The sequence below is a fragment of the Taurulus bubalis genome (assembly GCF_910589615.1).
Source record: "Taurulus bubalis genome assembly, chromosome: 16".
In the NCBI taxonomy this organism is placed as follows: Eukaryota; Metazoa; Chordata; class Actinopteri; order Perciformes; family Cottidae; genus Taurulus; species Taurulus bubalis.
In genome coordinates, this window is record NC_136604.1 from 1,400,970 (window position 1) to 1,414,730 (window position 13,761).

At 41.3% G+C, this 13,761-nt stretch overlaps 1 protein-coding gene across 1 annotated transcript; it reads right to left on the reverse strand.

Annotated features, from left to right (window-relative positions):
• Positions 1-1,210: 1,210 nt before the first annotated feature.
• On the reverse strand, positions 1,211-12,149 carry LOC306749104 (ankyrin repeat and MYND domain-containing protein 2-like; the record flags this gene model as incomplete). The annotated part of the gene is made up of 10 exons (XM_079232353.1): positions 1,211-1,392; positions 2,220-2,343; positions 2,454-2,582; positions 2,783-2,909; positions 3,625-3,839; positions 4,988-5,148; positions 5,220-5,318; positions 5,469-5,607; positions 11,227-11,291; positions 12,083-12,149. The coding sequence occupies 10 exons, from the start codon at positions 12,147-12,149 to the stop codon at positions 1,211-1,213; spliced, it is 1,308 nt and encodes a 435-aa protein (XP_079088479.1).
• Positions 12,150-13,761: the final 1,612 nt, after the last annotated feature.

Genomic DNA, 13,761 nt, shown 5'->3' on the forward strand with positions numbered 1-13,761 from the left:
TGGCTTTGGGTACTGATCAAAAGAATGAGATTGCGGCCGGATGAGCATCCTTCGTAGGATGTCTGGGCTCAGCTCAGAGAAAAGGTGAAGAGCTAAGATGTCCCGTGGGAACTGTTTCTTTGCCTAAAGGGGCCAGCTGAGGTGATCCGGGCATCTGATCAGGATGCCTCCTGAACATCTCGATTTGGAGATTTAGAGGCACTTGCAAGTTGTAAACATTCGATCATGATGGACCTTAATGGCTTGGTGCAGCTGTCCCACCTGGCTGGACTGGTGTTTGTGTGCAGTACATCATTCATATGAATTGTAGCATGTATTTGTTAACATTGCAAAATCCTTTATTATCACCCATTTTTTATTCTATCACCAAGGCAATCTAATGGTTAAGAAATGCCAGTTCCATAAGAATTCCACCCAAGTTTGTAACGTCCATGACCTATAACTAACTGAAACCCTCTAGGTTATGGACATGTATATCCATATGGGATGATTCTGCACCTCACAACGTACATCCAGTTCCAATCCAGGACGTAGTGTAAGGCGTTAAGTTCAGGGAGTGAAGGTCAAGGTGATGGCCACAATCTTTCTCCAACCAGCCATTGTTTTTGTTGCCTAGCCTTAACCACAACTCAACCATAGTTTATTTGCTATTCCCACAATTGTTCCCCAACCATAATCATTTCATATTTGACATTTTAAAGAAAGCATTTGAAAAACCAGAAAAAAATTACAACTTTTCTCTTCTTATCTCTGTTGATATGTAAACATAATAATCCCTTGTTTTGACCAATGACAAACCTTTCCCAAGGTCTACATGCACATGTATCGATATAATTTTGACATTTGAATATCACAACATTACACAGTGAAGTTTAGAATTGTCCTAATGGTAAAAGTACAGAGCAACTGTCCCACTTAGAAAAGGCTTAGACTTCACTCCATGCCTCTCTTATTCACGAACTAATGAGACAAGTAAGGGTGTTTGCTGGCATTGTTATGACATTTTATAAGAAAATACCTCTTTATTTTGCAGCTGCTCGTGTGTAAAGCTTTCCTGAAGCAGCTTTTGTGTCACTAAATATCTTAAACTTCATGGCTTGGTGTGAAATATATAGAAACAGGATGTACCCTGCTGACATGGACATGGTGTTGACACTTCTCCATGTGCAACCTTTGTGAACATTCACAAAAAGAGATCATTTAACCTCGTTCAGGACCCTTTGCTGGTTATCCCAACCGAGTCTTGGTTGCAAGAAGTTCCCTCAGCAGAGGTTGAGGAGCGGGCCAGGAGCTCTGCAGGGCAGCCTCCTGCAGCAGCCGCCTGCTCCTCGGCCCGCAGACACAGCTCCTGCAGGAAGTTGGCTGTCTCCATCACCAGGTTGCTTTCATCATCTGACCAGGAGCATACACAGAATAATTATGTTGGTTGTTTAACACAAGAAGACACACACAGCGTGTGGACTTGGTAACCCCATGATGGGTTATATACGAGACGGTTGAGGTGTTGTCCCCTCTGGAAGGGAAGCATGTGCGTGTGCTCTGGCAGTAAGGGCTTGAGAGCAGCTAGGTACACAGCCTGTAGCACGCTTGGTTCCATGCATCAGAACCATTGAGATCATCTTTTTTATTCGACACATTCTTCTTCCTTGTCAAAACTTGGATTGGGGAGTGTTACGCTAGTTGTGGCTAATGTTGCCTGGAGATTCAAGCTAGCAGCAGAGATAATGAGCTACAGAGGGTAAGCTCACTTCTTTTTCACTCCATACTCCAGTGGCGGGCCGCGGATTTGGTATCTATGCCCGCTGTCTGTTTAGTTTAGCAGCTGCAATTTGTGATTCTGGGCTATACAAAATAAACAGAATTGGATTGAAAAGCTTTGTTGAACTTACTTGAACTTACCAAACTGCCTCCAAGGCAGACAGAGATACTACATTGTTATAGGGGTTTAAAAGATTAGCCAAATGGGCCACCAACCAGCATATTGAATCAGATTGTATTCAAATAGTCTGTCTGGGTTTAGTTATTTTCACCTTTTGCTATCACCTTTGTTTCAGTGTACCCAGAAAGAAATTTTCTAAATGTCAATCTGGAGAAGAAATTGCATGACTGCTGTTAACTCATCATAAACATCTGTATGCTTCTGAACCTTAAGTAAACATTATTTCTTTCATTTTGGAGCTTCATGGAAGTTTTGTTAAAAAGTATATTCTATACAGCACCTTTCAGTTCTCCCATCCTTGGAGTGAGCATCTCCGGGCCGGCCTCCTGCTCCTGGACACGCCTGCACATCTGTTTATGGGTGAACCAGTGGAGCTGTTGGCACATCAGGCTGCAGTAAGTCACCTTAAAGACAAGCAAAGGGAGACACGGTCTGGGGTAGTTTCAAATGGAGGTTTGTAATGACATGACTGAATTATATTACAGAAGCTGGCTTTTATCAAACTTTGACTTACTGCTTTACAAAGGGAGCATCTCTGGTCTGCTCCCTTTTCCCCACATGTAGCACAGTAAAGAGCATCTACAAACGTCATCTGACCCGTTATAGCCTGGGTCAACACTGAGATCGCTGTTGGGTCGTTGCCCTGGAAATTAGATGTCATGGTATATTAAAGTTATATCAACAACAATGATTAAACATAAAATTATTACTCAATAACCTATAAAGCTGCATCAACAACTTCTATCAACTACTGTTCCAACACTTCTCTTCCTCATTTATCCTTTAAAAACAAAGGCCTTTTTCTAAAAAATATATGATATGTCCTGCACTTCTAATCTCTACCGGTGTAATGATCCTCACCTGTTGCTGTAGGAGTGTTGCCTCACAATAAGGGAACTTCCTGATACAATCCCGAATGAACGTCTCCTGGTACTGTGGGAAACCATCGCTGTCTCTTCCCCTCAAGAGGCTGGGACCCAGCAGCAGGTCAGGGACAACAGAAACATTAGATCATGTTCATTATAATAGGATTGTTCCCTGTACAGTATTTTGTAACTAGTGGTTAGCTTCCTACAATATTTGTTGTAGATATTTTGGGTCCCAAGAGGACCTTACGGATCTTGGTGGCTCCTTGACCCGTGCTGTTAGGCTTCCACCCACAAACCCACATTCACATCTCACAGTCTAACGTGCAGATTACCATGACATGTACGGAGCAACTCTGTCAGCAGGAACCTCAGCTGTAGCTGTGACACGCAGCTCATGGAGGACATCGCAGTGCTCTCAAACACATCGCTACCAATTGCTGTAATTTGCATATATATATTGTATAAAGTATGAAAGTAAAAAAGTAGAACGATTATAACATGTAACATTTTTTCTTTTTACTGTTAACCATTGAACAACAATGGTTAACAGTAACATCTTGGGTTGTACTCAAGTTGAGAAGATAAGGATGGGCTTTAATAATAAACCATAGATTGATTTAACTACTTAAATAGTACAACTATGAGAGCAACTTGATGCTGATCTACCAGTCAAGTCCATTATTTCTATAGAGCCAAATCACAACAGAAGTCATCAGACACTTTTCCTATAGAGCTGGCTCAGACCTGGACCTGCTCTAACACTGTAAAAGGAGAGCTGCTGGTTACATATTCAGAAGACAGACTCAAAGGACTCACTTCTGGACAAGTACGTCCAGCTTGCCATCTCGTTGCTGCAGGAAGAACAGGCATTTCTGCAGCACGCAGCTGATGTAGTGCATCTTCACAGCAAGGATATCATCCATGTCTTGCTGCTTCACACACTGCTCACACAGCATATCCATCACCTGGTAACACTTCTCCAGAGCCGCCTCATCGACCAGCACAGGATTCTCCCTCACCAGCAGGACTATCTGAAGGTTGGAGAGTTGGTTAGACAAACATTTCTGGGGAGAAATAATGTCACTGATTGAGACATAAAGGAAAGATCCATCCATTATCAGCCGCTTATCCGGGTCGGGTTGCGGTGGCAGCAGTTCCAGCAGGCCGACCCAGGCTTCCCTCTCACCCGAAACACTTTCAGCTCATTCTGGGGGATCCCGAGGTGTTCCAAGGCCAGCGGGAGATATAATCCCTCCAGCGTGTCCTTGGTCTTCCCCGGGGTCTCCTACAATATTCTAAATATCCTCCTAAAATAGACCACTAACTAATCAAGAAGAATCTCCCATCAAAATTGTAATGATACTGAATTGCTTCCCAATATCTTAGCTGCTGCACAGTGCATTAATTACATTTTATTATGCTATGGAAGCTTGAATTGCAATCCAAGGACAGAAAATGACAACGCATCCTCATACAATGGTTTGTATCTTATAAGTTGTAAAGTAACTCTTCTAGCAGGGACACGGTTGAAATTCCGAGCTGGACGTTATGACTACTATAAAATGAGGTGGGACGCTCACCTGGGCCTTGCTTCCCAGTTTATTCTGGGTTGTGTATCACTGGGTCACACAATAAAGATAATCGCTCAGCTAATTGTTTAGCTGCGACTGTATTTTAAGGATTTAGGAACTTTTTGTAGCTTGTTGGGCTGAGGCTGCAGACATGACCCGTCCCCCTCCCTCCACCTCTGCTGGGCCCAGCCCAATCCCTTCATGCTGCAGCTACAGGGACGATGACGCAGAGGATGAAGGAGTGTCAGAGGGCTGTCACTGAGTTCACTGTCATAGCCCTGCACCCCTTCTCAGTAGTGGAGTAAAAGGGATTTAGGTAACGACTAATAAGTCTGTCAGTGTATATTTAGTTGTTTAATACATAATAATAAAGGGAACAGCTGTGTTGTTAAATGTTAGTGTTATACGCTATGTGGAAGCTGCTTGTCCTACTACCACTTCAGCCAACACACCATCATAATAATTCTTCCTTTACGCTAGGGAGATGACCAAGGCTCATCATCTCTAAATGACATTACCTCTTCACTCTCTAGAGCCAGCTGCAGGTCGAACTGATCACATATACAGTCACAGTGAACCTGTGAATACACAGGCAGGTGTTAGCTCACCTTGACGGGGTTTAGGTTGGTGGTCATGATGATCTTGTGCAAGGCTTCTGCCAGCCTGGGGGGCAGCTTGGGCTCCGTCTCCAGCCCCTGTGGTCTGGTGTAGTGCTCCAGCCTCGCCAACGAGAAGAAGTTATTGATCACTGTGACACAGTCATGCTGGCCTGGAAGGAGAATTACAGGTGAAGACGTAACCACCATCACTAGTGAACAGCACAGTGTGAGCCTGTCTCACCTACAAACGCTGCCATCTGAGCAGCAGTGCGACCCACAGAGTTCACCAGGTCTTTCTCTGCTCCGGCATCCAGCAACATGGAGGCGATGTCTGCTTTCCCTGGAGGTGGATTCGCGATTTTCATTTTAGAAAATTGCACCACCAATTATTTTTCTAAACTAAAATGACATGAGTGTTAGTCTATATAACTAACATTACATTTATCACAACTTTAAGAGAACCTTACAATAAACTGAGTGACAGTTCTACCTGACAGGCCAGCGAACATTAGAGCCGTGTATCCATATTCATGCTGGTTGCCGTTGACGTCGGCCCCATGCTGCAGCAGCAGACGGCACATGTCGGCCTTCCCCTTATACGCTGCATGCATCAGTGGAGTCATACCGGACTGAAGGAACACATGAGAGAGACAACCTTAGAGAGGGATTAGCTCATTGCATGCTGATGAACCTGGAAAAAGAAGCATGCCAGAAAAAAAAGAATGCTTAAACAGCAACAATTATTCTATCTTAATCTTATCTAAGGCAACAAAAACAAAGAAATGCAGGTGATTATACATTATGGAAAACATAGTTATGAATATTATATTCAATTTCTGCGAAAAGATTCCTTATGAGCCCCAGCAGCCCCAGTTTTCGGGGGCTGAATTCTTCATCAGGAGCTCTTCCTCACTCTCCAAGTCCTCGTACTCCCATTAATCGATACCAGAGCCACTGATGTGACATAGCAATAAAAACTGCACAGCCTGGCCTTACAATTTCACATGTTTATAACACAATTCAACCATAAATATTAACATAAACCATAAATAGGACTCGATAGGGACTCGAGAGAGCTCCCCAAGTTGTAGAAATATCAATTTTCATATATCCCTAGCTTGATGGGATGATTAGCGCACCTTTCTGGAAAGCTTACGACCTAAAGAATCCGCCAATATCGCCAAATTCCTTGTGAGACAAAGCCTCAGCAAGATATCAACCACATTCCAGCCAAAACACTGAAATATGACTTATTTATGGATGAAACGATATTCCACACGGCCTTGCTTGGTATGTTTTGGTGCATCTGCTTGAGCAGAGCCCCTCTGTTGTGGAACCAGAGGGGTCCAAGGTCCAGGAAGAAAGTTAGGGCATTTTAGCTCTCAGCAGATCTACAACTACGGTTCACGAAATGTGCACTAAATGAATTACTAAAAATATATAACTTCACTTAATCAAAGGCACAAAAAAAACGATTATATGCATAATTAAAAAGAGGAAATACATCCTTTTTCGTAATCTTTCCTGTGTTCTATTAACAACCAATAAATCAGTAACACATATACTGCTATATGAATCACTAGTCTCACAAGTGTTTTCTGTATATTATACCTTTTGAAATTATTCAAATAGCCCTTGTGGTTGAGGAGATAATCTGTATTTCGTATGGGGATGCAAACTATTCGCAATTTTTGAGAAAACACGGCTCATGTTTTAAAAGTTAAATCCTACACCGCCATGTTTGCCATGCGAGTCTGTGGATACATGCTTTCTATTATACTCTAGTCAATAGAAACACTTTTACTGTATAGTCTGCAGATTAGCTCATAGTTTTAGCCGCCGCAAAGTTCCCTCTCGTGCTAGCTCCAGTGCTCCCAAGATTGATTTACAACTGTATCCAGATGCCACTGGAGCAGTTCATTGTCCAGTCTGTTACGAGCCCACCTGCTTAACCTGCCAGGACTTTTCCATCCTGGTGTGGATTATCCCATAGAAACTCCTGGGGTAGACACCCGACTCTTGGACTTAAATGAACACTAGCTTTGTGCTAGCGCTTCCTAGCTAGACCTTAGATCTTCATCAACTCAACAACTACCTTCTTAAAGAAGAAGTCCTCCCAGCCTTTCACAAAGCAGCGTCACCTGAACCTAACTTTGCTCATCACGCATTCTGGCCCAGCTACGTGTCATTTCACTTTCCGTTCTCCTCCTGGGGATTTTATTATTCCCATTGAGGACACTAACTGCAGATGTGCCACATAATTCCTGCAACTGTTACAATGTCTCAACCTAACAAGACATAAACTTCCCCATTCACAGCGATGGTGGCACGTTGGATTTGGTCTGCTCCACTGTTCTTACAATACATCTACTCTCCTCAACCTCAACATCTCTGACCACCTGGCAGTCACTATGGACATTGACAACCCTATCCATCCGACAATAAAAATGCAAAATCTCTCTCAGAAATCTCCAATCTATCTCACCTCACTCTCCCGTGCCAGTAAAATGTCTGCCTCCCCTCCTGGGCTTGTCTGATTATTCCTCTGATCTTGTCAACTATTAAATGACACTCTCTCCTCCCGTCTTGAACAGCTGGCTACCATTAAAACCCAAGTGGTTTCACTCGCACACTCAGTTCCCTGGTACACTCCTGAACTAATGACATGCTGTAAGTGACAGCTTGTAAAACAAGAAAAGTCCAAGCCTACACAGACAACCTTTAACAGTACAGAGATGCTGTCATCAGAGCCCACCAACTTCTCACACCGTATACACACTGGCTCCATCAACCCCAAGGCTCTCATTTCCTCAATAAACAAATGTGTCAAACACAGTGGCAACACCTCCAAATCTTTCACAGTCCCAGTGCAACTCTTTCCTTTCATTATTTCAAACCAAAAACAACACCACCTTCCCATCCAGCCTTGGTCAGGACTGTCTCCCAGTCCCGCAAACACACACATCGTCTGCTGTCACATTCTTCGAGCGATTTCAATCACCTTTATATTTAGAGCACAGCACAGAAAAAGCCCTCCTCAACCTTCCCAACCTCCCCCTCTTCTAGTCACCTTAGCGTTCTCATCCTGCTCGACTTCACTGCAGGTGTTGACACCATCAACCAAACCCTTCTCTCCCGCCTTGAATCCCCCTCAACATCAGCAGCGCTGCCCTCTGCTGGCGAAGAGCACATCTCACACACAGACAACGATTCACAAACACTGTATAGTTAAGCAATAAGGTACGAGAGGCAGTACTGTGTCGTGCAATAATGTACTTTTCAAGGGAGTTCTTAGGCCCGACGCGCAGTGGAGGGCCGGCAAACCCTTGAACTGTACATTATTGTAGACACAGTACTGCCTCGAGTAATTATTTCTCACTAGAAATTATCATGACGTGTGTGTTGTCGTTCGTTATGCTAGTGTGGAGGATGCTACATGAGCTTGTTAGCTGTTCTGTTTGAGCTAACGTTACTGTTTGCGAAGAGCCCCGTTGCAATACTGTGAACACTCAAGCAATACACCTGCAAGTTAAGGAAACCAACGTATGCGAGTCGTTACTGCGGACGTTACAATATCAAAGTTTACACCAACATGTTTGGTAACTGTCAAGCTTGAAATGACAACTAACGGTCGCGCAATTTAAATCTACCTGTTGTTTTTAAGTGCACTGATATGGAACGCTCTAAATGTAAACAGGCTGTACAGTACTTTATGGCTGAATAAACTACACCTCGTGACTCACTCTCAACCAATCAGAATGCTTGATTTGATCTACCCGTATTATAATTGTCGTTAACCTCATTAAATGTGTGTGCGGTGCCCTCAATGATACATTCATTCATTTTAATGAATTTATAAACCCTGGAATGTAAAAGCTCATTTGTGTTTCAGATGTCAGCTCATTGTCAAAACGTTCTGCACATTCAAAACATTATAAAATAAAGTCTGTCTCTTTAAACAGATTAAACTGGATTTACTTAGATGGCTGCCGCTCCCAATTTCTTGGCTGAGACGCATAGCTGTTATTAAAATGAATATACTCCTTAGAATTGTGTACCCCTTGCAAATGATACCAATGACATTCCAAGCAACTTTTTTATAGATTTGCATAAAACCATATCTAAATTTATTTGGAAAAATAAATGCCCTAAAATGAGATCAGAGAAACTGCCAGTGGAATTGGGGGTCTAGCAGTACCGAATTGTCTACATTATTTCTGGTCAATACAACTAAAAATGTATCAGAATGGATGGCACACGACCCTAAATCAATATGTTAGACTTTGAAATGCAAGGATGTAACTCATTATCAAGTGCACCTTTCTTAAATCATGTTAAACAAACACCAGCTGAAGAGGGAAAACAAGCTATATTAATCATAAACTGTTCTCCTTAAGTAAGTTAAGTACTCAAAGCAGCAGACAATCATGGGAACGGGATCTTAAAACTACAATTACTGATCACCAATGGAAAACAGATAACAACAAAAAAATAAGTAATTCTGTTTTAAATTATACATAAATTACAAACTACCCCATATTGCAGGATCAAATAGGACAAAGACTGTTCTGGCGTATGGATAGGATGTAAGCAGCATGTTGGCACATATGTGCATTTCATTTGTCTCTGTCTGGAAATTATTAACTTTTGGGTCTAAATTGGTAACCAAATATGTTCCATAATAAAATGTCCTATTAAGGTAAGTCCTCCCCTATGTATTCTAGGCCTACACGCTGCCTCACCTGTATTAAACAGACATAAGAGAATCCTCAGTCTTCTATGGTACTGTTCTCGATTATCCATCCTACAGCTTTGGCTAGACAGCACCACACCATCTGTCTCTAGTTGGCTTCACAATGTCCTACAACTCCTGCCATTGGAAAGACTCACAATGTCCTACAACTCCTGTCATTGGAAAGACTCACAATGTTCTCTAAGGAGACATAAACAGGTTTGTTTTTTCCGTCTGGAACCCTTTTATGAATTTTTTTGGTGAGGACTTTGCCGAAACCATCCGAAGAGGCTTTGCAACCTTGGGACCTAAGTGACTCTGTGAAGGGATGGGTCCACATTATTTATATTTATTATGATTTAATGGTTTTGACGGACATAATATGGGGTTTCCCGATCTGCAATTCTGTTGTAACCTTTTTCTTTCCAGCATTGGCTTCCTGTGTAGCGAGCATGTTGTATATAATCTTTCTTGGGGGGACATTTGACAAATGGCCCGTCTGAATTGAAAATAAAATGGTGGTAAGAATGAGATAAATACAATTGTTATAGTAGGTTCAATATGGAGGATGATGATTTATGATGATTTAGATTTGATTTGTGTCGTGTTTTTCTGTCCTTGTCTGATTGTTCGTATAGTTGGTTGTTATGCTGTTATGTATTATTTTTATGTGAGGTACTGTGCAACTTGTACAAACTTAAAATAAAATGATTGAAAGAAAGAAAGAAAGAAAAGAAAGTCCTAACATTTCAATATTAAAATGATTAGAGGAACAGTTGTGTTGCAGCAGCTAGTTATCAACAGTAAAGACACAGTAGAGATCAACTCTGTCACCACATCTGATTGTGACAGCAGGAATCTGTGAGCTACATGTAGTGGTGTGATGCTATTATCAAATACCTGTGAGGGCTGTCTGCCTCTCGAGAGTCAACTCCATATGGCTCCATCACAATAGAGAACATATGTTACGGTGACATGACTGTTGCATTGTGGGTGGAGGAGGGATGGGGGTGTAGTCATTTTGTAAAATACATCTTCAAACATGAGCCACTGTAATGTTGTATCATGTTGAGCACCACTCAACCTCGGGTCTGGGGCCTCACACAGGGTCGCTTCATAAGCAGATTTACACTATATGTATGTTTAGTTAAACAATGGCTTTTTATTATTTCCATATAGAGCTCATGCTCAACAAATCACACACAGTTGCAAATGTACAGGACAACACCTGCTGGGAGTGACAGTGAAGTCAAGAGCAGAGTAAAGAAAGCCGTGTTATGGTGAACAATATTCTCTATTGATGTTTGGGTTGACTGGCCCTTCAATATGGAGATCAATCTCACTAAATCTATTTAAAAAATACTTAAATACATCTATTAGTGGAGCCTGAAAGTTTGTTTTCAACCATAGCTTAACAAAAAAACTCCTGTGTTTTTTATTATATAAAAGCAAGAAGACTGTTTATAAATACTTCTACTGCTAACATGAGAACATGTTTTCCTTTCTGTAGTCGTACCTCGTCCAAACAGTTGACTCGTACGCTCTCGCTAGCAAGCAGACGGGAAGCTTGGTGTTCGTCACCTGCAGAGCAAACGTGACACTAGAAACATACACACTAGAAACAACAGCAGCATAGAGGAGAGACTGCACAAAGGATCAGAAACTAACGTCAATACACTAAAATACACATCAATTACACCATACAACATTATGATTGATGTATGGTGTTATTGTTGTGTATATACTGTATATATATTTGTGAAAATATATAAATATATGCACATATATATATATATATATATATATATATATATATATATATATATATATATATATATATATATATTTGTGCAAATTCAGAATTCTGGATTCTCCTCTGATTTTCTCAAATGTTTTTTTGGGTGGAGTTTTGTTCTCTTGACCTGCTGAGAAATGACCTAAAGACCTTAAATGACCTAAAGACTCTTCATGTTATATTGAAATGAATTAGCTGTAGATATATCAATTGAACACAATGTCTAATTTCCTTATGATTAGTGCCAAATTACATATTTATGTCCATGGACACTTTTTTTTAGTATTCAGAAAGGACATCCGCATGAAATACAAGTACAGTACCATGATGTTATACACCCAGTTATATCATTACAATCATATGATACATATTGATTTGAAAACAGTACGTGTCTTTATCACTGTGTGTAGTGTAGTGAGTGTCTAAACCTTCACTAAGAAATGAAATTATTACACAATATTTGCACAAACAAAGTTTCACAAGAAAAAACATTGAAAGATTATAATAATTGTGAAGAACAGTGATAGAATAAAGCTAGAAGTGCAATCCTATAGAAGATAAGTCCCCTACTACGTACCAGCAGCAATAACCTGCAGGATCTTCCTCTCAGATGCTGATAGATCTCCTTTCTGAGAAGCAGCCATCTCTCTGATCCAGGCTGTTGGGGCTGAAGTCTGGTCTCTTCTTCCTGCTCTGCAGTACAGTACATGGACTGAAGCTGCTCTGACACAAGAAAGAATGGAGCCATCCCTGGAACGTACCACTCTACCAAACCAAGGGGGAGACACCTGTTGTCTTTTGTCTTTCATCTAGACACAAAGTTTGCCTCTGACTAACTATTGGGGCTACTTACTGTGTGAGTGTCATTCGGTCTTGACTCCCTTTACACATGTACTAAGTCATTCCACACATGCATTCACACATGTGATGTCTGTGATCATGTGCTCAGTCAAGACGCACATCCTGCTTCGTTTAGTTGAACTCTTACTGTCACACTTAGATCAAGTACAACAACTGACTTACTGACTTACATTAGTGGCAATACAAGTTGCATGTATTCACATGGTGCTGTTAGACCAACTAGCAGACCTAGAACCTTTACAAGTGCTGCTCCTGCTTTGAGAGGCTGCAAGGGAGAAAGAAGGTAAGTACTGAGCACATATTTATTCTTATTAACACTGAATGTAAGATGCTAATGTCAGCCTTTGTTCTGTGAGCTATCTCACCAGGTACCTAGCTTCAACTGCTTGTATCCTTTATGTTATAAATCAGTGATATTATTTTTATCTTACAGGTGAAGTTAGTCTTTTGGCTGATGGCAAGGTGGAGGTCACCTGCTGTCTAGACACCCAATCTCACCACCGGTGGGACACAATTGTTCTGGATCTCAGCAATATGTTCAGAATGCATGTGTCCCGGGCAGTTTACTCCGATCCGCTTTTCTAGTCTTTCAACCACTCAAAGTGTTTTAACACTACATGTCATCATTCACCCATTCCATTCATACACTGATGGGAGGAGCTACCATGAAGGTGCCACCTGCCCAGAAGGATTCAAATAAAATAAGATAAGATATTCCTTTATTACAGCAGTGGGGAAATTTACAGGATTATAGCAGCAAGCGCAAGAGACAAGTATTATGAATTATAAACTGTACAAAACAGTAATAAAAACAGTAAAGAATCCACAATAACCGAATAGTATATATACACAATATATATATATATATATATATATATATATATATATTGAAGAGAATTTAATGATTTATATGTTGTACTACTTTACTTTGACTAAAGTTTCATGTCCCACTTATACTAAAGAATGTGTCTCGAAGCTGAGCGAAGCTGAGAAATCGTAACTGGTCAAGTTCTCAGTCGCTCTTGACCTTGGCTGAACAGATTAGATATAGACAGACTGTCTTTGCTGCTGATGTCAGCTAGATGTCTGAATTACAGACGCACTCAGCTCCCTTTTTCGCTACTAAGACTGAGACAAATATGGAAGTCAGATAAGGGGGAGTCTCACAGAAATGGGATAAATATCCATTGTTCTTAGAGAACGAGGCCCACTCTCATTCTGGGGGTGTGCTGGCTGTGTGCAGACTGTATGCAGAGCAGACCATCAGGGGAGCTGAGTCCAAGGCCTTGTAGGTATGCATTTCATGTATGTGTGTAATTGCTAAATAAATAACCTTAACTGTATAACCTGTTCTGTCAATTCTTGAACACTCGAGGAATATCCTGGCGAGGAGGA